The sequence below is a fragment of the Coregonus clupeaformis genome, chromosome 8 (genome assembly GCF_020615455.1).
Source record: "Coregonus clupeaformis isolate EN_2021a chromosome 8, ASM2061545v1, whole genome shotgun sequence".
Classification (NCBI taxonomy): Eukaryota; Metazoa; Chordata; class Actinopteri; order Salmoniformes; family Salmonidae; genus Coregonus; species Coregonus clupeaformis.
Genome location: NC_059199.1, coordinates 26,023,021 through 26,050,071, shown reverse-complemented (window position 1 = coordinate 26,050,071; position 27,051 = coordinate 26,023,021). Strand labels below are relative to the sequence as shown.

Here is a 27,051-nt window from a genome sequence, read left to right as displayed (position 1 = left end):
GTATGCTAGAGTGTGCTGCTGTCGGTGGCAGTTGGAATTTTGAAGGAGTTACATGATAAGTGAGAAGTAAGAAAGGAGATGATTGTGGACTACAGGAAAAAAAATAGGACTGAGCACGTCCCCATTCTCATCGACGGGGCTGTAGTGGAACAGGTTGAGAGCTTCAAGTTCCTTGGTGTCCACATCACCAACAAACTATCATGGTCCAGACACACCAAGACAGTCGTGAAGAGGGCACGACAAAGCCTATTCCCCCTCAGTAGACTGAAAAGATTTGGCATGGGTCCTCAGATCCTCAAAAGGTTCTACAGCTGCACCATCGAGAGCATCCTGACTGGTTGCATCACCGCCTGGTATGGCAACTGCTCGGCCTCCGACCGCAAGGCACTACAGAGGGTAGTGCGTACGGTAGTACATCACTGGGGCCAAGCTTCCTACCATCCAGGACCTCTATACCAGGCGGTGTCAGAGGAAGGCCCTAAAAATTGTCAAAGACTCCAGCGACCCAATCATAGACTGTTCTCTCTGCTACCGCATGGCAAGCGGTACCGGAGCGTTAAGTCTAGGTCCAAAAGGCTTCTTAACAGCTTCTACCCCCAAGCCATAAGACTCCTGAACAGCTAATCATGACTACCCGGACTATTTGCATTGTCTCCCCACCCCACCCTACCCCACCCCCACCCCCTCTTTTACGCTGCTGCTACCCACATGTACATATTACCTCAATTACCTCGACTAACCGGTGCCCCCGCACATTGACTCTGTACCGGTACCCCCTGTATATAGCCTCCCTACTGTTATTTTATTTTACTGCTGCTCTTTAAATATTTACTATTTTTATATTTTGCTTATTTTATTCTTAAAACTGCATTGTTGGTTAAGGGCTTGTAAGTAAGCATTTTCCTGTAAGGTCTACAACTGTTGTATTCAGCGTATGTGGCAAATACAATTTGATTTGATTTGAAAGTGTTCTTTGAGTAAGAGTTTGCGGGCTGCTGCTACATGGTAGAAACAGCAGTGTATATTGTTTATATCACTAGATTGAGTTTGACAACCATAGCCTGAGTGCTCTATCACTCAGCGTTGCGCTTTGTTAGGAGATGGAGAGAAAAATGAAAAGACAACAGTTTGCAGAAATTTGTGTATCCTTGGACGAGAAGTGCTTAGAGCGAAAACTTCAAACGAAAATGACAGCTTGTTTTCAATTGCTGTTAAAAAAGGCTTCAACTCGCTTCTTTCTCTCCCATTCTCTCTCTCTCTTTCTTTCTTTCTTTCTTTCTTTCTTTCTTTCTTTCTTTCTTTCTTTCTTTCTTTCTTTCTTTCTTTCTTTCTTTCTTTCTTTCTTTCTTTCTTTCTTTCTTTCTTTCTTTCTCTCTCACACTCTCACCTGTCCCTTCCAGTACTGAGGTTCTTGGAAGCTGTGGTGTGGTGTATGTGCCAGCTGAGAGGGTGGTGTTGCCAGCAGTACTTGGGCTGTGAGCTAAAGCCTGCAGTAGATCAGTCAGAAGCAGACCTGGGATAGTTGAGTAGACTACACTGCAAACAATGTCAGCGTTACCTAGATTTTTGTGGCATTGTATTGAGATAATGAATTTAAAATTGACTTGTTTTAGTTGATTTAGCTTACCTGGAAAATGCATCAAGATAATTTGTATTGTTCTAAGATATTCTAACTTGTTTAAAGCCTTAAGCAAAATTATCTGCCAACGCACTAAGATAATTTGTTTTGGTAAGATGTCTTATTAGAATAAAATAACATTAAATAAGATACTTTATGTTACCCCACTTGTATCAAGCCTTTTTTGTTTTGTTTAAATAAGCAAAATTGTCTGCCAGTGCACTAAGATACACTACATGACCAAAAGTATGTGGACACCTGCTCGTCGAACATCTCATTCCAAAATCATGGGCATTAATATGGAGTTGGTCCCCCCTTTGCCGCTGTAACAGCCTCCACTCTTTTGGGAAGGCTTTCCACTAGATGTTGGAACATTTCTGCGGTGACTTGCTTCCATTCAGCCACAAGAGCATTAGTGAGGTCGGGCACTGATGTTTGGCGATTAGGCCTGGCTCGCAGTTGGCGTTCCAAATCATCCCAAAGGAGTTTGATGGGGTTGAGGTTAGGGCTCTGTGCAGGCCAGTCAAGTTCTTCCACACCGATCTAGACAAACCATTTCTGTATGGACCTCGCTTTGTGCACAGGCGCATTGTCATGCTGAAACAGGAAAGGGCCTTCCCCAAATTGTTGGAAGCCCAGAAGGTTGGAAGCCCAGAATCATCTAGAATGTAATTGTATGCTGTAGCGTTAAGATTTCCCTTCACTGGAACTAAGGGGCCTAGCCCGAACCATGAAAAACAGCCCCAGACCATTATTCCTCATCCACCAAACTTTACAGTTGGCACTATGCATTGGGGCAGGTAGCGTTCTCCTGGCATCCGCCAAACCCAGATTCGTCCATCGGACTGCCAGATGGTGAAGCGTGATTCATCACTCCAGAGAACGCATTTCCACTGCTCCAGAGTCCAATGGCTTTACACCACTCCAAGCCGACACTTGGCATTGTGCATGGTGATCTAAGGCTTGAGTGCGGCTGCTCAGCAATGGAAACCCAATTCATGAAGCTCCTGACAAACAGTTATTGTGCTGACGTTGCTTCCAGAGGCAGTTTGGAACTCAGTAGTGAGTGTTGCAGCCGAGGATAGTTGATTTTTACGCGCTACGTGCTTCAGCACTCGGCAGTCCCGTTCTGTGAGCTTGTGTGGCCTACCACTTCGCGGCTGAGCCGTTGTTGCTCCTAGACATTTCCACTTCACAATAACAGCACTTACAGTTGACCTGGGCAGCTCTAGCAGGGCAGTAATTAACTGACTTGTTGGAAAGGTGGCATCCTATGACAGTGCCACGTTGAAAGTCACTGAGCTCTTCAGTTAGGCCATTCCACTGCCAATGTTTGTCCATGGAGATTGCATGGCTGTTTGCTCGATTTTATACACCTCTCAGCAACATGTGTGGCTGATATAGCCGAATCCACTAATTTGAAGGGTTGTCCACATACTTTTGTATATATAGTGTAATTTACCTTGGTAAGACGTCAAGTCAATGCATTCTAACGGTAGGAGATATCTATGTAAGATTTTAAAAAATTGCAGTGTAGAACCATAACCAGTTTTACATGGTCCCTGCTCCAGCAAACACACACATTAAGATAAACAGAGGCAAACACACACACTCCACACTGCCAAACTACTGCAGAAGATAAACTAGCCAAGCGCAACATTGTTGTTTTTTCCCAGTGACTGATATAAAGTATACTGATATACACCCTTGATATATGTGCTCACTACAGTATGCTGGTTTAATATATATTCCATGTTTGTGCTTGTTCAAAGAAGTTACACCCTATTCACTGAATTCCTCTGCGTTGTACCATAGTTGGTCTTTCTTGCAGCAACTTTAAATAGAACCATAACTATCTCCCTTCATGGGAAGCACTGAATCATACCACTGTATGATACACTTCGGTTCAGGGGGAGAACGTTATGTTATGAATTTTATTCGTTGGCAGAATTTGAGCCGGGGCCTCGGCTCAGTCTCCGGTGTCCTTGAGCTGCTCTCATTGTGTGTGCGCGCATTCTGTAAAATGGCTCTGCTGGTTTTCCCTTCAGCTACTGTGTCACTGCCAGCAAATATGGTTACAGAGGGTGAAGTCTGTTCTGAGTTCTAGACCGTTGGTTTGGAGTATAGAAGATGTATTGAGATAGCCTGGGTGCCAGTCTATTTCTGCTCTCTTGCCAACTCTTAATGGAATTGTCATGCTGAACATTTGGCTTGATAATGACAATGGTGTATAGGCAAAAGCACAAACAGGTCTGGGATCAGGTTAGTATTGATATTGTTAGTGATATTGATGTTTTACTGGCTTGTAGTGTTACAATATTTTTGAATGCTGCATGTTTTGTCAGAGTCGCTTACAATACATTTACATTTGTTTCTACAAGATCAATTTGGAGAAATGTGTTCATTCCTCATGCTATTTCTTTGCCTCAATAAAACATAAATTCCAGAGTAGTATTCCTCTGACTCTGATATAGATTCAAATCAAATCCCACACACTCCTTGTCCCACACAGATTCCAAGGCTGCTTCAGGGAACGCCGAGCCAGCGTTTGTTTTGGTGCCCGTTACCACAGCAACCACTGCCATCCCTGACGTTGTAAATCACCACGCCAGAGTTTCCAGGCACTCACATGGGACAGTGAGACAGTCAGAGACATGTCGTAAAAGTGCTGTGACGGTCAGGGCGGCTGCTGCAGCCAACGCACATCAGGGGCGGTGAAGTAGTCTCACCAGAGCATATCACAGTCACAGTGTCGCCTAAATGGCTTTTTTGTTCATTTGTGCAGCCATCGATGTGTCCGCTAACATATCAGTTAGTCTGATTCTGCCCCACCACTGTAGTATATTGTGTGAAGATGTTTTAGATATGCTCATAGTCTCTATATTTGTCTCAGAATGTCTCGGTTTGTCTCTTCGTTTCTTTGGTTTCAGTTTGTTCAATCTTGGTGTTTTTGTTCATTAAGGAACCTCTGGAAAACGAGATAGTGGCTCTCTAGCCATAGTCAAAGAAAAATTCCAACACATCCTGTCACAGTGTACATCATGGTGTTTCAGGTAGGCTATCTCTGTTGGGTCAACGTTGTACCTCAGACTTGTGTCTTAGCCTTCACCACGTGGGGTCTTGTAGGCAGGCTGCTGCAAAGCAAGGGCAGCCCTGTCTGTCTGTCTGATAGCCCTAGGTGGGTTTCATGTTGTGGATTAGAGAAATAGACTCCACAATCCAGCCTCCCTTCTTAGGGCTTACAAGCCTGGAAAGGTGCCCGAGGCCCTGGAACCTGGTGCAGCCATGGAAGGGAGCACACAAAGACTATCTGAAATAGCATGCTGCTGACCACACACACACACTATCACTGAATGACTTATGCAATTTTCCAAACACCAGTAGACTAACCTTTTTTTCATCTGTGGGTGCTTTGGTGGTGGTACACAAAACCTACATTATGCCCTGAAGATGGGCAATCCTGGTATTAGGGGCCCAGGGCCTCTACAGCACCCAGCTCAATCAGGGGTTAGTCTGTAAAGCCTGCTTCACATCAGACAGAGGACATTACAGCCCGTCTAACAGCCTTGATGTCTGACATCTCGCCTCCCTTCTCTCTAGATGAGGATCAATGCCATCTTTAACTAACTAGCTGCACTTTATCCACTTCTCCTGTTAGCAACCCACACACACTCCGTATGACACACACACACACACACACACACTCAGTATGACACACACACACACTCAGTATGACCCACACACACACTCAGTATGACACACACACACACTCAGTATGACACATACACACACACCGACACAAACATTAATTGAATATAGACTCAAAAACACGATCTCATACATATCAGATTCTCATGAATATATATTATCTAGTATATTGTTCTTAAACACAAACACAAACACACAAACTAGACAAATCATTCTCATCTCTTTTGCTGGCTCTCCTTGGATTCACAAACACACACACACACAAACACACACACACAAACTCTCGCAAACACAGAAAATCGAAATCACAAATCGGCTTAACTCTCCCCGACACCTCTGTGAATTAAGCCCTTCCGTTACTCTCCGTTTCCCATTATAAAAGCATTGTCAGCCGCTGAATCGGTTACAGGTACCCTTAGCTCTGTACTGCTTCTCCCTCAATCCATCTTCCTCACCTTTTTGTCTGTCTCCCAATATCCATCTAACTCCCCCACTCCTCTATCCCCCATCTCTCTCTCTCAGTTTATCCCTCTCCCTTATCTCCCAATCTCTCTCTCTCTCCTGTCACCCTCTTTCCCATTACCCTCCAACGCCCTCCTCTCTCCAGCACGCCTTCCCTTCTTTTTTGCTAAGATGAAACTCCTGGATGGATTGGGCCTTGCATGCGTGCAGAGTGGGGAAGTGGAGAGATGGGCGAGAGAGAGAAAGAGAAAAATAGGAAAGAGAAAACAAAAGAGAAAGGGAAAACGAAAGAGAGAGAAAACGAAAGAGAAAGAGAGAGACGAGAGAGAGAGTGATGGATGGGAGAGAGGAAGAGAGAGGAAGCGAGAAAGAGAGATATGAGAGAGAGATAGGGGAAAAAGAGAGCGGCCTGCCACACAGCAGCAGTGTTCTGAACGCCAGGGAGGAGACAGCCTCAGTGATTCTGACAGGCCAAGTCTGCTCAGTTTGTTCTCCAATCGTCCCACACAGTCACCAGCAGGGTGTACACACACACACACACACACAGGAAGACGGACACAGTAGACAAATTAGCGAGGGAAAATCGAGTAAAAGAGGAAAGAGTTGGAGCCAAGGAAAAAGGCTTTGTTTCTGAATGCCTCACTCCAGAGGTTTGGCTGGTAGAGAAAAGCGAGAAGCGACTCGCTTCGTGACAAGGCGATGAAAGAGCAGCAATGAATTCATCACATTCCCTCTTGTTCCATCCAGAGTGCTTTATGAAAAATTATATGTTACCACTACTGATCCGCCTGTTAGGGCTACACACATCGCAATAGCATGAGAGGAAGAGATGTGTGCTGACTACAGACAATCAATGAATCAGTCGCATACAGTATGTCAGCAACATCAACAGCATGTATTGACTCTCTGATGCTCTCCTGTTCCGATGCTCAACAACCCATTGATGTAGTATAAAATGCTACTTTGTTCTTCGCCCACCCATTGGCACCATTGCCTTAACATGCCCTCTATTCCCCTCTCTTCCCTTTCCCCCTCTCCCCTCCCTCAGGGTGCAGTGATCACCCCAGCCATGGACCACACTATGTCCATGCAGCCTGCCAACATGATGGGCCCGCTCTCCCAGCAGATGAACCATCTGTCCCTGGGCACTACAGGAAGTGTGAGTACTCTACCATCCATAGACCCATCCATACTGGATCTACTCAAGCTAAATCATATCACTCTGAGAATGCACTATAATACACCCCATATATCCTACTCACATCAAATAATATCACTCTGAGACGGCAGCTATCTGTAGTACCATGCCTCCTGTATCTAATATATAAATATTATATGCTTTCATCCAAAGCGTCTTACAGTCATGCATGCATACATTTTTCGTATGGGTGGCCCCAGCAGGAATCGAACCCGCGACCCTTGGTGTTGTAAGAGTCATGCTCTACCGACCGAGTCACATAGGACCGTATCTACTAATGTTCTCTGGAGAAACAGGAAAAAGTCTCTAGTTGTGGATGAGGTTTCGGTCAGTCGACATTCAAATAAAATCAAATCAAATGTATTGGTCACATACACATGGTTAGCAGATGTTATTGCGAGTGTAGCGAAATGCTTGTGCTTCTAGTTCCGACAGTGCAGCAATATCTAGCAAGTAATATCTAACAGTTCCACAACAAAAACCTTATACACACAATCTAAGGAAAGGAATGGAATAAGAATTTATAAATATATGGATGAGGAATGTCGTTATCAGAGCATGTCTCCACAAACAATAGTGGGAAAGCTCAGCCACAATTAAAGAAATTTGCATCCGATTGGAAGTGTGCGAATACTTTTTCTTGTTTCTCCAGTTTTGCCTTTTGCCTCCAGCACCTTCATTAATCAGCTCTGGGTGTGCGGTAGATTCTGCCTAAAATCATATTTCTCTGAAAGCCTACATCTCTAAAATAGTATCTTTCACGGACTGTATCAGGAGCATAGCTATATCTTTATATCGACTCAAGCCACATAGTATCACTCTCAAATCTGTACTGAACAGTATCAGCGCCAGATATGGTTCACTGCAGCTTCACCGTAGTCAGTGTCCATATCCTTATCAAATAGTACAGGATTATATGGTCAATACAGTATCTGCAGCAGCAATATCTATGTCTAAGGGTACACATGGCACCGGTGAATGGAATTCTTTCTACATTTACCCACATGAAATGTGTGGATATATCTCTAAAACTGTCTCCATGTCCAACATGGAAATTCCGTCACTTGTGTGTGAACAGCAAGATGTTTGAATAGCATATCTCCTTTATATCCTAAAGTTTAACAGACTTCCCGTTGACTAGAACAACGAGCCTCACTGTGAACACCAGGCGATATTATGACTCCTCTAACCCACTAAATCACACATCAACCATATCACTCCATCCAGCTTCCTGCTTTCCCCCTTAAAAAGGAACTCCCCTCTCGTGTCAGGAGATTTAGAGGTGTCACACACTATCCAGTCCCCCACTTCCTGCTCTAACCCTATGGCTCCAGGGCCAGAGGGGGCTTAGTGTGCTCCAGCACTGTGTCTTGAGTGTAGTGTGTGATTGAAACAGTGTTGTATTATACAGTTTCCGCCGGCCCCATGTGTTTCCAGGTGAGCTGTCAGCAACTGCAATGCCATGTTGGCTCTGGGATGAAAGAATGCCCCTAATCTCTCCCAGCTGTGCTAACAGGCAAGATTGGAGCGGGCTAATCTACGTTGATGGGTTTTGATGTGTGATGAATAAAAAGTTTTGAGAATGACACAAGTATTGGTCTTCACAAAGTTTGCTGCTTCAGTGTTTTTAGATATTTTTGTCAGATGTTACTATGGTATACTGAAGTATAATTATAAGCATTCCATAAGTGTCAAAGGCTTTTACTGACAATTACATTAAGTTTATGCAAAGAGTCAATATTTGCAGTGTTGACCCTTCTTTTTCAAGACCTCTTCAATCCGCCATGGCATGCTGTCAATTAACTTCTGGGCCGCATCCTGACTGATGGCAGCCCATTCTTGCATAATCAATGTTTGGAGTTTGTCAGAATTTGTGGGTTTTTGTTTGTCCACCCGCCTCTTGAGGATTGACCACACGTTCTCAATGGGATTAAGGTCTGGGGAGTTTCCTGGCCATGGACCCAAAATGTCGATGTTTTGTTCCACAAGCCACTTAGTTATCACTTTTGCCTTATGGCAAGATGCTCCATCATGCTGGAAAAGGCATTGTTCGTCACCAAACTGTTCTTGGATGGTTGTGAGAAGTTGCTGTCGGAGGATGTGTTGGTACCATTCTTTATTCATGGCTGTGTTCTTAGGCAAAATTGTGAGTGAGCCCACTCCCTTGGCTGAGAAGCAACCCCACACATGAATGGTCTCAGGATGCTTTACTGTTGGCATGACACAGGACTGATGGTAGCGCTCACCTTGTCTTCTCCGGACAAGGTGTTTTCCGGATGCCCCAAACAATCGGAAAGGGGATTCATCAGAGAAAATGACTTTACCCCAGTCCTCAGCAGTCCAATCCCTGTACCTTTTGCAGAATATCAGTCTGTCCCTGATGTTTTTCCTGGAGAGAAGTGGCTTCCTCGCTGCCCTTCTTGACACCAGGCCATCCTCCAAAAGTCTTCGCCTCACTGTGCGTGCAGATGCACTCACACCTGCCTGCAGCCATTCCTGAGCAAGCTCTGCACTGGTGGTGCCCCGATCCCGCAGCTGAATCATCTTTAGGAGACGGTCCTGGCGCTTGCTGGACTTTCTTGGGCGCCCTGAAGCCTTTTTCACAACAATTGAACCTCTCTCCTTGAAGTTCTTGATGATCCGATAAATGTTTGATTTAGGTGCAATCTCACTACCAGCAATATCCTTGCCTGTGAAGCCCTTTTTGTGCAAAGCAATGATGACGGCACGTGTTTCCTTGCAGGTAACCATGGTTAACAGAGGAAGAACAATGATTTCAAGCACCACCCTCCTTTTAAAGCTTCCAGTCTGTTATTCTAACTCAATCAGCATGACAGAGTGATCTCCAGCCTTGTCCTCGTCAACACTCTCACCTGTGTTAACGAGAGAATCACTGACATGATGTCAGCTGGTCCTTTTGTGGCAGGGCTGAAATGCAGTGGAAATGTTTTTGGGGGATTAAGTTAATTTTCATGGCAAAGAGGGACTTTGCAATTAATTGCAATTCATCTGATCACTCTTCATAACATTCTGGAGTATATGCAAATTGCAATCATAAAAACTGAGGCAGCAGACTTTGTGAAAATTAATATTTGTGTCATTCTCAAAACTTTTGACCACGACCGTACAGCCCTGAGGCACTGCACTGTATGTAGACTATTATGTGTGCTGCATATAGCATGCAATATTGCATGCAATGCCCTGATAATTTATTGGAAAGAAGCCATGTGTCTTCTTATCATGTGGTCCAGAGCCAGATGGGAAAGCCCCTTTATGGTTGCTTCATAGGAAAAACCTGTGGAAAAAGGTTTCGATGTGATGTTGAGGTATATTTACATTATTTAAGATGGAGTGTTTACATATGGTGAGCTGTTTTATGTCATGTCATTCATGCTGCTCTGTCCTATGAAAGCCTCAGTTAGCACCTGCCATCGGCAGTGTCTGTCCTCACAGTCAACAACCAAAATGGCCGCCACACCTCAGAATACTTTTGGCTGTTCTCGAAGTCCCTGTGGTTACATGGCTGTGGCTTTTTTCTCCCAAAGGAAATAACTAAATGTTCCCATTCTGTCCCAGTAGCGGTGACCGTAGGTTTCCGAGAATGCAGCCGTGTTTTTACGGTAAAGAATGCGTATAGGAGTGTCGGCCCCCGTTAAACGGTGGTGAGGAAAGTTCCACGTTACGAAACGCAGAGCTAGTTTTGAAGGTCAACACTGCTCTACTCTGCTATCAAAATGGGGTGGTAACCTCACTCACTTTGACAATGTTATTGTCTTTCTCACTGTTCTTATTTTCAATTGGCAATCCTAGATATTGTTTCAAATGCTTGATATTGCTACTTTTCATGTACAGTGCATTCGGAAAGTATTCAGACCCCTTGACTTTTTCCACATTTTGTTACGTTACAGCGATAACAACCTTGAGTCTTCTTGGGTATGATGCTACAAGCTTGGCACATCTGTATTTGGGGAGTTTCTCCCATTCTTCTCTGCAGATCCTCTCAAGCTCTGTCAGGTTGGATGGGGAGCATCGCTGCACAGCTATTTTCAGGTCTCTCCAGAGATGTTCGATCGGGTTCAAGTCCAGTTTCTGGATGGGCCACTCAAGGACCTTTAGAGACTTGTCCCGAAGCCACTCCTGCATTGTCTTTGCTGTGTGCTTAGGGTCGTTGTCCTGATGCAAGGTGAACCGTCGCCCCAGTCTGAGGTCCTGAGCGCTCAGAAGCAGGTTTTCGTCAAGGATCTCTATGTACTTTGCCTCCGTTCATCTTTCCCTTGATCCAGACTAGTCTCCCAGTCCCTGCCGCTGAAAAACATCCCTACAGCATGATGCTGCCACCACCATGCTCCACCATAGGGATGGTGCCAAGTTTCCTCCAGACGTGACGCTTGGCATTCAGGCCAAAGAGTTCAATCTTGGTTTCATCAGACCAGAGAGTCTTGTTTCTCATGGTCTGAGAGTCCTTTATGGGCCTTTTGGGAAACTCCAAGCAGGCTGTCATGTGCCTTTTACTGAGCGGTGGCTTCAGTCTGGCCACTCTACCTTAAAGGCCTGTTTGGTGGAGCGCTGCAGAGATGGTTGTCCTTCTGGAAGGTTCTCCTATCTCCACAGAGGAACTTTGGAGCTCTCTCAGAGTGACCATCGGGTTCTTGGTCACCTCCCTGACCAAAGCCCTTCTCCCCCGATAGCTCAGTTTGGCCGGGCGGCCAGCTCTAGGAAGAGTCTTGGTGGATCCAAACTTCTTCCATTTAAGAATGATGGAGGCCACTGTGTTCTTGCTGCAGAAATGTTTTGGTACCCTGTCGACACAATCCTGTCTCGGAGCTCTACGGACAATTCCTTCGACCTCATGGCTTGGTTTTTGTTCTGACATGCACTGTCAACTGTGGGACCTTATATAGACAGGTGAGTGCCTTTCCAAATCATGTCCAATCAATAGAATTTACCACAGGTGGACTCCAATCAAGTTGTAGAAACATCTAATTGGAAACAGGATGCACCTGAACTCAATTTCGGGTCTCATAGCAAAGGGTCTGAATACTTATGTAAACAAGGTATTTCAGTTTTTAATTTTTTGTAAATTCGCAAAAATGTCCAAAAACCTGTTTTTGCTTTGCCATTATGGGGTATTGTGTGTAGATTGATGAGGAAAACAAATAATTTAATCCATTTTAGAATAAGGCTGCAACGTAACAAAATGTGGAAAAAGGGAATGGGTCTGAATACTTTCCGAATGCACTGTATATTATTCTGCCAATGGCCCTCACCCGTTTGTTAGATTCTACCCATCATATTTAAATCTGAAAGTGCCTTTTACACAGTGACACAGTTGGGACATGACAAATCAAATCAAATTTGATTTGCCACATGCGCCGAATACAGCAGGTGTAGACCTTACAGTGAAATGCTTACTTACAAGCTCTTAACCAACAATGCAGTTTTAAGTTAAGTAAAAAATAGATGAGTACAAAAATAAAAATAACAAATCATTAGAGAGCAGCAGTAAAATAATATAACAGTAGGGAGGCTACAGTGAGGGAAAAAAGTATTTGATCCCCTGCTGATTTTTGTACATTTGCCCACTGACAAAGACATGATCAGTCTATCATTTTAATGGTAGGTTTATTTGAACAGTGAGAGACAGAATAACAACAACAAAATCCAGAAAAACGCATGTCAAAAATGTTATGAATTGATTTACATTTTAATGAGGGAAATAAGTATTTGACCCCTCTGCAAAACATGACTTAGTAATTGGTGGCAAAACCCTTGTTGGCAATCACAGAGGTCAGACGTTTCTTGTAGTTGGCCACCACTTGTAGTTGACAGTTCTTTTGTGTTTCTTCCATTTGCGAATAATCGCACCAACTGTTGTCACCTTCTCACAAAGCTGCTTGGCGATGGTCTTGTAGCCCATTCCAGCCTTGTGTAGGTCTACAATCTTGTCCCTGACATCCTTGGAGAACTCTTTGGTCTTGGCCATGGTGGAGAGTTTGGAATCTGATTGATTGATTGCTTCTGTGGACAGGTGTCTTTTATACAGGTAACAAACTGAGATTAGGAGCACTCCCTTTAAGAGTGTGCTCCTAATCTCAGCTCGTTACCTGTATAAAAGACCCCTGGGAGCCAGAAATCTTTCTGATTGAGAAGAGGGCCAAATACTTATTTCCCTCATTAAAATGTAAATCAATTCATAACATTTTTGACATGCGTTTTTCTGGATTTTGTTGTTGTTATTCTGTCTCTCACTGTTCAAATAAACCTACCATTAAAATTATAGACTGATCATGTCTTTGTCAGTGGGCAAACGTACAAAATCAGCAGGGGATCAAATACTTTTTTCCCTCACTGTATATACAGGGGGTACCGGTACAGAGTCAATGTGCGGGGGCACCGGTTAGTCGAGGTCATTGAGGTAATATGTACATGTGGGTAGAGTTAAAGTGACTATGCATAGATAATAAACAGAGTAGCAGCAGCGTAAAAGAGGGGGTGGGGTGGGGGGGGACAATGCGAATAGTCCGGGTAGCCATTATTAGCTGTTCAGGAGTCTTATGGCTTGGGGGTATAAGCTGTTAAGAAGCCGTTTGGACCTAGACTTGGCGCTCCGGTACCACTTGCCGTGCGGTAGCAGAGAGAACAGTCTATGACTAGGATGGCTGGAGTCTTTGACCATTTTTAGGGCCTTCCTCTGACACCGCCTGGTATAGAGGTCCTTGATGGTAGGAAGCTTGGCCCCAGTGATGTACTGGGCCGTACACACTACCCTCTGTAGTGCCTTGCGGTTGGAGGCCGAGCAGTTGCCATACCAGGCGGTGATGCAACCAGTCAGGATGCTCTCGATGGTGCAGCTGTATAACTTTTTGAGGATCTGAGGACCCATGCAAATCTTTTCAGTCTCCTGAGGGGAAATAGGCTTTGTCATGCCCTCTTCACGACTGTCTTGGTGTGTTTAGAACATTATAGTTTGTTGATGATGTGGACACCAAGATTCTCAACCTTTTCCGCTACAGCCCGTCGATGAGAATGGGGGTGTGCTCAGTCCTCTTTTTTTCCCTGTAGTCCACAATCATCTCCTTTGTCTTGATCACGTTGAGGGAGGGGTTGTTATCCTGGCACCACACAGCTAGGTCTCTGACCTCCTCCCTATAGGCTGTCTCATCGTTGTCGGTGATCAGGCCTACCACTGTTGTGTCGTCGGCAAACTTAATGATGGTGTTGGAATCGTGCCTGGCCATGCAGTCATGGGTGAACAGGGAGTACAGGAGGGGACTGCACCCCTTTTGGGCCCCCGTGATGACGATCAGCGTGGCAGATGTTACCTACACTTACCACCTGGGGGCGGCCCGTCAGGAAGTCCAGGATCCAGTTGCAGAGGGAGGTGTTTAGTCCCAGGGTCCTTAGCTTAGTGATGAGCTTTGAGGGCACTATGGTGTTGAACGCTGAGCTGTAGTCAATGAATAGCATTCTCACGTAGGTGTTCCTCTTGTCCAGGTGGGAAAGGGCAGTGTGGAGTGCAATAGAGATTGCATCATCTGTGGATCTGTTGGGGTGGAATGCAAATTGAAGTGGGTCTAGGGTTTCTGGGATAATGGTGTTGATGTGAGCCATGACCAGCCTTTCAAAGCACTTCATGGCTACAGACGTGAGTACTACGGGTCGGTAGTCATTTAGGCTGGTCATCTTAGTCTTCTTGGGCACAGGGACTATGGTGGTCTGCTTGAAACATGTTGGTATTACCGACTCAGTCAGGGACATGTTGAAAATGTCAGTGAAGACACTTGCCAGTTGGTCAGCGCATGCTCAGAGTACACGTCCTGGTAATCCGTCTGGCCCTGCGGCCTTGTGAATGTTGACCTGCTTAAAAGTCTTACTCACATCGGCTATGGAGAGCTTGATCACATAGTCATCCGGAACAGCTGATGCTCTCATGCATGCTTCAGTGTTGCTTGCCTCGAAGCGAGCATAGAAGTGATTTAACTTGTCTGGTAGGCTCATGTCACTGGGCAGCTCGCGGCTGTGCTTCCCTTTGTATTCTGTAATAATTTTCAAGCCCTGCCACATCCGACGAGCGTCGGAGCCAGTGTAGTACGATTCAGTCTTAGTCCTGTATTGACAAGAGGTGACCCTTCCTTCCCTAAGCCATAATCCACATCCAGCTTTGGTCATCATGGCGACAGTGGTTGATGGACAGGTTTTCGGTCGACTCCATCCTCCCTGGGAGCAGCGATGTCCCTCCGGGTGATGGGTTCTAAGGCTCACCCTCCTACAGGTTAACACTGATTCAGACTGGAGAACCAGACAGGCTGCTGCTAGAACCCATCTTCCACACAGCTGGGAGGTCCTTTTCTTACTAGCACTGACTTAATAGCAGCTTACTTACTATGGCTGAGATGTGGTTGTCTCACCTAGCTATATTAAGATGAATGCACTAACTGTAAGTCAGTCTGGATAAATGTAAATGTAAATAAGCATAGAAACGAATTCCCGTTCTAGTAATTCTATGTCTATGTGGATAACAGTGATGGACCAAGACTAGCCTGAGCCCTCATCCCTCATAGACGTTAAATGAGCATGGATAGAGTGGACATTATGTTGTACAGTATGACTGTGTAGTAATGGATTGGGTTTGTATGGTATATTTTTCACCTGGTCTCAAAGGGCTTTACATGGTGTGTTGGGCACAGCAAGACATTTCAATAGCATGTCTTCTTTCATCTTCAATTAAACATCCATCTCTGTATGGATGACCACAAGCTTCACTCACTCTCTCTGCATCCAAATGCCCATCTATTGGATTAAGCCCAGACTTATAATTGAAGTGAAATAGAATGGTGAATGCAGCAATCTGGCTGGTTCCAACAGGCTAGCGATGCCCTGCAGGGAAGATGAAAATCTTATGAATATCTCTAAAGTGGAACTCATCAGTATCCATTCTGATGCTGTGCCACCATTAGTTGCCTACAGTGAGTTGCTGCCGGAACCCGGTATGTACTGTATACATACAGATAGAGAGGGAGATGTCTTTCCTGTACCCCACTGGTGCTCTTGGCTGTGTGAACAGTACAGTGAGAGGGATCCTTACGAAGTCCACTCACGCTACCCTCGTTAAGAACACACGCTGAGGCTGCCTCGCGCTCATCAAACACGCCATCTGCTCGAGGCTTGGTGTGTGTGTGTGTGCACGCGTACACATTCGTGTAAGCAAGTGTGTGTACAATTCCACTATATATACTACAATTAGAGGACCTTCATTTTGCTTAAGCGGTAATGCCCTACACACTTGAACTGGCCAAAATGATCTTGCTCATTTAAGCCAATTATTCCACTTATATTACACACGCTGTCAGCTCTCCCTGTCAACTCCTGACATGTCAGGATCCTGGTGACTGTAAAGTCATGGTCATGTAAATAGGTTAACGAAAGGTCAGAGAAGCTGAAGAAGTTCCTTATTAAGCCCCTTTTCAAGCTACAGAGAGATATAACATTTCAAAAGCCTGTCTCTGTTTGACACATCGGTTTTGATATCGCTAATTAAGTTCCGCTCCCTCCATTTGCTTTCATGCCGTCTTCACAGGTGAGTTAGTAGAATAATCTAATGGAAAACGGGGATAGACAAAAGGTCCTGAGGAATTGATATGCAACGGGCGCCATTCGCCAGAGCAGAAAAGGTCACACAGTGAATCTAGCTGATTGTGGACTGAAAGAGAAAGAAAGAGAGAATGAGGGAGATAGAAAGAGTGAGAGGGAGGGAGAGAGAGGGAGAACCAAGAGAGAGCGTTACAGAGTCAGGAAGTCAGACGTGCCACCTCACCCCATCCAAAGTGTGACAACTCCTCCCCCTCCCCCTCCCCCCTACCATCTCACTCTCCCTCCCCACCCATCCTCCAAGGGTGTCGGTGGCCCTCTGCAGCAGGGAGAGGAGTGGGGTAAGTTAATCACCCGTGTCCGTGGCCTTTAGCTCCTCTCATTAGCGCTGCGCGGCGGAGCCGTACCTGATCCATTAGCGCCGTTGCCGGTAATGACACTCCACCGGCGCCGGGCCAAGAGAGGGGGCCACTGCCACGCTTTTCATTACTGGGAGGGAGGCAAAGAAATTAGGGAAAGGAGGGAGAAAGAGAAAGGGATCGTCCTTCCTTTTCCTGTTAAAACAGGAAGAGCAACAGGAAGAGGAGAGGCAACCTGGCTGGGTTTTTATTATCAGGGATTATCAGGCGTTATTGCTAAAAGCCTCTCTCTCACACAAACACACATATACTGTACACTGGGGAGGGGAGGGCTTAGACTGATCAGCATATTATGTAGACATTCTACGCACAAGCATGTGCTGATTAAAAAGCATACAGACTGTCAAATCAAACACACACACACACACACAAACACACACACACACACACAAACAAAGGCCTACTAGCCTCTTAGTTTATTTTGCATTAGAAAGCCATGTGGCTGTCATGTAACCCAGCATGTAGCGCATCTGTACAATGGCCATCCTGCAGCTCTGCTTTAAAAGGCATGGAATATAGGTCATGGGGCGCACACACACGCATGTACACACACATGTGCACACACACACAAACACACACATACACACTTCCGCACACACACTAAAACACACACACTGAAGCGGCTCAGGGTGATCTGAGTGCTCTGTTTTGCTCTCCTCTGCTTCCTGCTCTCTGTTCCTCTCTCACTAGCCTCCCATAGTCAGACAGCTCTGTTAAAAACACATATGTATGTCTCACAGCACCCTCCTAAGGACGGAAAGGGAATTACAATAACATATATATACACTGAGTATACCAAATATTAGGAACACCTTCCTAATATTGAGTTGCAACCCCCCCTTTTGCCCTCGGAACAGCCTCTATTCATTGGGGCATGGACAAGGTGTCGAAAGCATTCCACAGGGATGCTGGCCCGTTTTGACTCCAATGCTTCCCACAGTTGTGTCAAGTTGGTTGGATGTTCTTTGGGTGGTGGACCATTCTTGATACACACGGGAAACTGTTGAGCGTGAAAAACCCAGCAGCGTTGCAGTTCCTGACACAAACTGGTGCGCCTGGCACCTACTACCATACCCCGTTCAAAGGCACTTAAATCTTTTGTCTTGCCCATTCACCCTCTGAGTGGCACACATACACAATCCATTTCTCAATTGTCTCAAGGATTAAAAATTATTATTTAACCTGTCTCCTCCCCTTCATCTACACTGATTGAAGTGGATTTAACAAGTGACATAATATATCATAGCTTTCACCTGGATTCACCTGGTCAGGTTGTCATGGAAAGAGCAGGTGTTCTTAATGTTTTGTATACTCAGTGTATATAGCAGATTAGTAACTGGTGTATTTGACCTGCAGAGTGGATCCCATGTAAATTGAATATGTGGTGTGAACTCTTGGGGGGTTGTTTTATCCATAATGTTCAGTCACTTGGATCACAACACTTTGACATGATTGTTAATAATGAACTAACATATACAGTGGGGGAAAAAAGTATTTAGTCAGCCACCAATTGTGCAAGTTCTCCCACTTAAAAAGATGAGAAAGGCCTGTAATTTTCATCATAGGTACACGTCAACTATGACAGAGAAAATGAGGAAAAAAAATCCAGAAAATCACATTGTAGGATTTTTAATGAATTTATTTGCAAATGATGGTGGAAAATAAGTATTTGGTCAATAACAAAAGTTTCTCAATACTTTGTTATATACCCTTTGTTGGCATTGACACAGGTCAAACGTTTTCTGTAAGTCTTCACAAGGTTTTCACACACTGTTGCTGGTATTTTGGCACATTCCTCCATGCAGATCTCCTCTAGAGCAGTGATGTTTTGGGGCTGTCGCTGGGCAACACAGACTTTCAACTCCCTCCAAAGATTTTCTATGGGGTTGAGATCTGGAGACTGGCTAGGCCACTCCAGGACCTTGAAATGCTTCTTACGAAGCCACTCCTTTGTTGCCCTGGCGGTGTGTTTGGGATCATTGTCATGCTGAAAGACCCAGCCACGTTTCATGTTCAATGCCCTTACTGATGGAAGGAGGTTTCCGTTCAAAATCTCACGATACATGGCCCCATTCATTCTTTCCTTTACACAGATCAGTCGTCCTGGTCCCTTTGCAGAAAAACAGCCCCAAAGCATGATGTTTCCACCCCCATGCTTCACAGTGGGTATGGTGTTCTTTGGATGCAACTCAGCATTCTTTGTCCTCCAAACACAACAAGTTGAGTTTTTACCAAAAATTTCTATTTTGGTTTCATCTGACCATATGACATTCTCCCAATCCTCTTCTGGATCATCCAAATGCACTCTAGCAAACTTCAGACGGGCCTGGACATGTACTGGCTTAAGCAGGGGGACACGTCTGGCACTGCAGGATTTGAGTCCCTGGTGGCGTAGTGTGTTACTGATGGTAGGCTTTGTTACTTTGGTCCCAGCTCTCTGCAGGTCATTCACTAGTTCCCCCCGTGTGGTTCTGGGATTTTTGCTCACCGTTCTTGTGATCATTTTGACCCCACGGGGTGAGATCTTGCATGGAGCCCCAGATCGAGGGAGATTATCAGTGGTCTTGTATGTCTTCCATTTCCTAATAATTGCTCCCACAGTTGATTTCTTCAAACCAAGCTGCTTACCTATTGCAGATTCAGTCTTCTCAGCCTGGTGCAGGTCTACAATTTTGTTTCTGGTGTCCTTTGACAGCTCTTTGGTCTTGGCCATAGTGGAGTTTGGAGTGTGACTGTTTGAGGTTGTGGACAGGTGTCTTTTATACTGATAACAAGTTCAAACAGGTGCCATTAATACAGGTAACGAGTGGAGGACAGAGGAGCCTCTTAAAGAAGAAGTTACAGGTCTGTGAGAGCCAGAAATCTTGCTTGTTTGTAGGTGACCAAATACTTATTTTCCACCATAATTTGCAAATAAATTCATTAAAAATCCTACAATGTGATTTTCTGGATTCTTTTTCCTCAATTTGCTGTCATAGTTGACGTGTACCTATGATGAAAATTACAGGCCCCTCTCATCTTTTTAAGTGGGAGAACTTGCACAATTGGTGGCTGACTAAATACTTTTTTTCCCCACTGTATTATTGTTTCTGTTTCCTGTGATCTATTGATTGTTGTTGAAGTTAGGAAAGGACAAGACATGACAGGTTGTTGATGTGTGTGTTCCAGTACATAACGGCTGCGGCTGCCGGGGCGCCTATGCAAGGGACCTACATTCCTCAGTACACTCCTGTGCCTCAGACAGCCATCCCTGTTGAAGTAAGTTTTACTATCGTTGTGGGGACCAAACAATTGATTCCCATTCAAAATCCTATTTTCCCTATCCCTAAACTCAACCCCTAACTCTAAACGTAACACTATCTCCTAAGCCTAACCCCTAAGCCTAAAATAGAATTTTTCCTTGTGGGGACCGGTGAATAGTCCCCACTTGTCTGAATTTAGCTTGTTTTACTATCCATGTGAGGACTTCTGGTCCCCACAAGGATAGTAAAACCACAAAAACACAGACGCAGACACACACAGACACACACGGATACACACACATGCATATACACACACACACAGATACACACACGCGGATGTACACATAGAATGCGTCTACACACTCACACTGGATGCACACACACATACACTCCTAAGGGCAGAAATGCATACACACTCTCACACACACAGATATACACACACACACACACACACACACACACACACACAAACACACACACTGACACTGCAACATCGGCTCGATAAAAACTGGCAAGCACACGTTGCCACGGCTTGCTACCGTTGAGCGTGCCGAGCGTGCAGGTCAGAGCGGACGGGCACACGCTGATAAATTATGAGTGTGTACGGCTGTCTGGAGGGCTGACGGCACCGGCCCATTCAGATGGAGTATCAGTCCTGTATCAGATGGCAGGCGCTGAAGTGAGAGACACTGCCGGCGGTGCTGTCCCTCTCCCGGATGGCCCGTGTGCTCAACACACACATTCCTCAGCCCCAGGCCTCTGGTTAGCAAGCGGCTGCCCAGCTGACAACGCCCTGACACCACCATCCATCTCCCCCAGCTCCAGAGAGGAGAAGATCATCAGGAGATAGCCACCCTTCATAAAGTCACCGGCTGGAGAGAGAGACGAGAGACTCAGAGACATAGTGTTAGCCCAGGGGTTCTCTTGTTGTCACTCGCCTATTCCATCCTCAATGCCACACATCGTCAATGCCACCATCAGAGGGGTTCTATATATCAGTACTGTTGAGAGGAGCTGTAGACAAGGAGTGTCTCGGAGGATGATGTATTAACATGGTGTTAAGAGCATCCTTGAAATCTTGTTAACGTGATAGAGATGAGACGTTAAACTTTGGAGTTAAAGTAAATACAGAATTGAAACCCATATCATGTAGCCTTGTGACTTTAAAATAGTTTTTTTTTTTCTCAAGGTTACTGTAGTATTACTCAGGAAATCATTGCGAACGATCCATAGGTTTAGGTTTATTTAAACAGCTTGGACATTATTATGCAGAGACATACATAAATATATAAATATATTACAAAACGGTTACATTGATTTACATGGAAGATGTCACTTCCTGTTGTCTCACGCCCACTTCCTGTCCCCGTAGGGAGTGGTCACAGATGCCTCTCCTCAGTCAGTGGCCCCCTCGTCGCAGGACGTGAGTGGGCAGCAGCAACAGATCCAGGTGGATGGCTCCAGCGAACATGTTACTGCTTACTCATACCAGTCCAAGTGAGTACTGATGACATTTTCTCACTGTACATATCAACAACACATACAGTGCCTTGCAAAAGTATTCATCCCCCTTGGCGTTTTTCCTATTTTGTTGCATTACAACCTGTAATTTAAATGGATTTTTATTTGGATTTCATGTAATGGACTTACACAAAGTAGTCCAAATTGGTGAAGTGAAATGAAAAAAATAACTTGTTTCAGAAAATTCTAAAAAATTAATAACGGAAAGTGATGCATGCATATGTATTCACCCCCTTTGCTATGAAGCCCCTAAATAAGATCTGGTGCAACCAGTTACCTTCAGAAGTCACAAAATTAGTTAAATAAAGTCCACCTGTGTACAATCTAAGTGTCACATGATCTCAGTATATCTACACCTGTTCTGAAAGGCCCCAGAGTCTGCAACACCACTAAGCAAGGGGCACCACCAAGCAAGTGGCACCATGAAGACCAAGGATCTCTCCAAACAGGTCAGGGACAAAGTTGTGGAGAAGTACAGATCAGGGTTGGGTTATAAAAAAATATCAGAAACGTTGAACATCCCATGGAGCACCATTAAATCCATGATTGAAAAATGGAAAGAATATGGCACCACAACAAACCTGCCAAGAGAGGGCCGCCCACCAAAACTCACGGACCAGGCAAGGAGGGCATTAATCAGAGAGGCAACAAAGAGACCAATGATAACCCTGAAGGAGCTGCAAAGCTCCACAGCGGAGATTGGAATATCTGTCCATAGGACCACTTTAAGCCGTACACTCCACAGAGCTGGGCTTTACGGAAGAGTGACCAGAAAAAAGCCATTGCTTAAAGAAAAAAATAAGCAAACACGTTTGGTGTTCGCCCAAAGGCATGTGGGAGACTCCCCAAACATATGGAAGAAGGTACACTCTGGTCAGATGAGACTAAAATTGAGCTTTTTGGCCATCAAGGAAAACGCTATGTCTGGCGCAAACCCAACACCTCTCATCACCCCGAGAACACCATCCCCACAGTGAAGCATGGTAGTGGCAACATAATGCTGTGGGGATGTTTTTCATCGGCAGGGACTGGGAAACTGGTCAGAATTGAAGGAATGATGGATGGCGCTAAATACAGGGAAATTCTTGAGGGAAACCTGTTTCATTCTTCCAGAGATTTGAGACTAGGACGGAGGTTCACCTTCCAGCAGGACAATGACCCTAAGCATACTGCTAAAGCAACACTCGAGTGGTTTAAGGGGAAACATTTAAATGTCTTGGAATGGCCTAGTCAAAGCCCAGACTTCAATCCAATTGAGAATCTGTGGTATGACTTAAAGATTGCTGTACACCAGCGGAACCCATCCCAGTGGCTAGATGTGCCAAGGTTATAGAGACATACACCAAGAGACTTGCAGCTGTAATTGCTGCAAAAGGTGGCTCTACAAAGTATTGACTTTGGAGGGTGAATAGTTATGCATGGGGGGGTGAATAGTTATGCATGTTCGAGTTTTCAGTTTTTTTGTCTTATTTCGTGTTTGTTTCACAATAAAAAATATTTTGCATCTTCAAAGTGGTAGGCATGTTGTGTAAATCAAATGATACAACCCCCCCCAAAATCCATTTGAATTCCAGGTTGTAAGGCAACAAAATAGGAAAAATGCCAAGGGGGGTGAATACTTTCGCAAGCCACTGTATTGCCGATATGGAGTCCGGACTATTTGGTTACGATGACTAATACCCGTCATAATATTATGCTGACATTGTCTACTGTTTTGCCATATTATAGCTGACTATTTGCTACTTTGTTCTTTTACATTGAGTTTTTATGGATATTTACTAATTTAAAGGGATAGTTTACCCAAATTACAAATATATATATTTGTTTCCTTACTCTCTAAGCAGTCTATGGACAGGGTAGGACAACAATCCGTGCTTTGGTTTTGTTTACCTGGACACTGGTTCAAATGCTGTCATATCATGTCCATAGACTGTTTACACTACAGGGTAATTAATCCAATATGTAATTTTGTAATTTGGGTGAATTGTCCCTTTATTGTCATTTTTAGAATGTGTGCATTATGGTGATTACCTTTCCTTTGATTCTCTCTCGTTGTGGTTCTTCTCTTCCTCATTAGATAGCGACTGGCGAGGAGAATATTCCTGTGACAGCGTTGCATTGAGACAGGGGGGTTGGCTGCACTGAGAATGTGGAGAATAGAGAGATTGCTTCCAGATTGCCCAGGCACCAAAAAAATAGACACTTTTTTCCATTTCATACCTGGAAGAGAGGAGAGGTGGGGGGGGGGGGTGGAGTCGCTGGGCACAGTGCAAAGTGGTGAAAATGTTTAGTCTGGGAACATGCCTGGTGGGCTGGGCTTGAGCTTGACTTGTTTCTTCAAGAAATTTCTCAACTGAAAAAAAATACAAAAACAAATTGAAATGTTGAATGCGCAGGTAGGTGATGAGGTTTATTTTGTAATTAGAAAAGGGGGAGTCAAAGTTTGAGATACACAGAGATTGTCTTCCTCAGATATTAAGCTACGATTTCTTTTCACTCTTTTATTGATTTCTCGTGTAAAACTTTAATTTTCTAGATATATTCGAAACAACTGTTTTTCTTTCTTGAATCTTCATGGCCTTAATTTTAAGGGTGTCAGAGGACCTTTTACAGAGAGTTAAGTCTGGCGTCTCATTGAAAATAAAAAGCAAACTAAATCAGTCTCTTGGACCACTGTGATGGTACAAGATACTGCAGGAATTGAGCTAGAGAGATAAAAAAATAAATAAAGATCTATCACATAAGCTGTAAAGATTTAATAGAGAAGAGTTTTTTTCTTTTCTTCATTAGAAGAAAACTTTGATAAGTAATTATGTCAGAGGTAACTGAGTGTAAGAGAAAAAAACTAAATGTCTGCCGAGGAAAAGAGTGGGAAAAGATAAAGCTTTGAAGAGATTATTCAGAATAAGGAGAAAAAAAGAAACTGCTTTGTAGAAAAGGCAGTCTGTTGCAAATGCTAATCTTGTTTTTTATGATCATAATTATATTATTTTATGGCAAGATTGCTGTTGATGACATTAATGCTTTTTATCTGCAACATTTTACCTTTTTTTATGAGCTTAAAGATGTTTTTAGCCCGCTTTGCTTGTCACACTGCAACAAAAAAAAAGAAAGAAGAAAAAGTCTAAAACAAACAAAAAACTGTGGAAAAAATGCTCGCAGTGATAAACTTCGTAGATAGCCTACAGTAGGAGCTTACGTTTTAAACCAATCAGTGCAAAAGCAATAGAAGAAATTGTTGACAATTTCTGTAGTCTTTCCTAGTTGTGGATCAAATGCAGCCCAAGGATGGCCATTTTTATACCAAAGATGAAGAGACACTCTGATCCAGAGTTTTTTAGTTTTTCAGTTTGATTTTGTCGTTGATGTTGTTATTGTTGATATTGTTGTTGTTGTTGTTGCTGTTGTCATTGTTGTTTTTAATTTGACCTTGATGGCCGGACCAGTCCTTACTTTTCCTTCCTTTCCGATTTTCTTTTTTGGTTTAAGTTACCTTCCACGGTTGTCGAAACTATCACACTGACGTCAAACAGTATTTGGATGTGTGATGCAACTAGTGGCAGTCCGACCTAATGTTCCTCTCCACCACTTCAATTGTCTTTCCGTCTCTCAACTGTCATGTTCCACAACACTTTCGCCAGCCATGCGGGCATTCCACTAGTCAACAATAGACAATACACTATAGGAAAAATGTAGGAATGTTGCAGCTCGCTCCTCCTTGGTCATTGATGCATCGCTTCTGGCTTTTTTCGGCTCACTGATTTATGCCTCGATGCTGTCTCTTTATCTCATTGAATCAATGATAACTAAATGAAACTGATACATTTTCTTCCCTCCCAGGGAGTCTCATCAACGTTGCCCTGCATTTTATCTTTCTCCGGTCATACAAACACCAAAATGCTCTGCGTGGACGTAAAACATGTCCTGCTCCCCATAGGCACTATGTCCTTAGTAGTGCTGAGCAATCAACTGAAATGTAGGTATTTTTTGGTTTTTAAACAACTAATTGGTTCAATTATTTGAAATCCTTTTTATTTTTTTGAGCTCAATGCACACATTTATCTAGAGATAAATTGGATCTAGCCTGAACTGTGCGATGAAGTAGGGACTGGAGTTTCCAACAGGCCAAATTCTACATAGTTAAGCGCATAAAATGTGATAGTTAATTTCAATGACCTTAATCCATTGCACATCTGCTTGTCCAGTCTGTTTCTTTTACGCCTGCTAAGGAATAGAGATGAATGCGCAATCGTGAGGTGATATAGAGAGCAGCTGTTGCTTCGCAAAATATCTCTACCTGAAAATACATTATCTAAGTGATTGATAGTTGGTATTCAGCTGTCATAAAAGTATGCCTTATTTAATTTGAAGAACTACAAAATAGTGTTTTTGTCAAACAGCATAGGCAGCAGCTCTATAGAGATAAGATGATGACTTGGAGTCATCAAATAAAGTCATCAAATAAAACAAATGTAATATACACAACTGAAATATTTTATTCAACTAAAGTAATGTGAATAAATGATGGTTTGATTTATTAGGATCCCCATTAGCCGACGCCAATGGTGACAGCTAGTCTTACTGGGGTCCGACACATAACGAAAAAGACATTACAGACAAAATACTTTACAATTTACATACATTTCAAAACATTAACATGTAGTGTGTGTGTGTGTGTGTGTGTGTGTGTGTTGTGTGTGCATCTATCAGTTACACATACATGTCAGTACATACACACAACAAGTAGGTCAACAAGGCACGAGGAGGTGTGGTATATGGCCAATATACCACGGCTAAGGGCTGTTCTTAAGCACGACGCAACGCGGAGTGCCTGGATACAGCCCTTAGCCGTGGTATATCGGCCATATACCACAAACCCCTGAGGTGCCTTAATGCTATTATAAACTGGTTACCAACGTAATTAGAGCAGTAAAAATAATGTTTTGTCATACCCGTGGTCAGCCAATCAGCATTCAGGGCTCGAATCACCCAGTTTATAATAAGTGATAAGCAATAATGGGTAGTCATTACCATCATGGGACTTTTATTAATTGTATTATTCTGTGTTGGTGTCAATGTCAAAGTGCATTTAATGTTTACAAAAATTAGCGAAACCGAAATCCAAAACCGTGATTATTATTTTCTTATAATCGAACCGAAACCGAACCGACTTCAAAAAGCACTAATCGCTCAGCACTATTAGGAGGACAGGAACTAAATTCAAGACTAGCATTGACACGTTAGCCTCTGGTGTGCTTCTGAACTCTAAACATACAGAACTAACATATGGAAGCA

At 43.9% G+C, this 27,051-nt stretch overlaps 1 protein-coding gene across 1 annotated transcript in view; it reads left to right on the top strand.

Moving 5' to 3' along the window:
• Positions 1–26,088, top strand: part of LOC121571444 (RNA-binding motif, single-stranded-interacting protein 3-like) — a 284,697-nt gene extending 258,609 nt beyond the window's left edge. Inside the window, exons 11-14 of the mRNA XM_045221880.1 lie at positions 6,837–6,947; positions 20,162–20,251; positions 21,608–21,732; positions 23,834–26,088. Coding sequence (XP_045077815.1) covers positions 6,837–6,947; positions 20,162–20,251; positions 21,608–21,732; positions 23,834–23,837 — 330 coding nt within the window. The 3' untranslated portion in view covers positions 23,838–26,088. The remainder of the gene's footprint in view (positions 1–6,836; positions 6,948–20,161; positions 20,252–21,607; positions 21,733–23,833) is intronic.
• Positions 26,089–27,051: the final 963 nt, after the last annotated feature.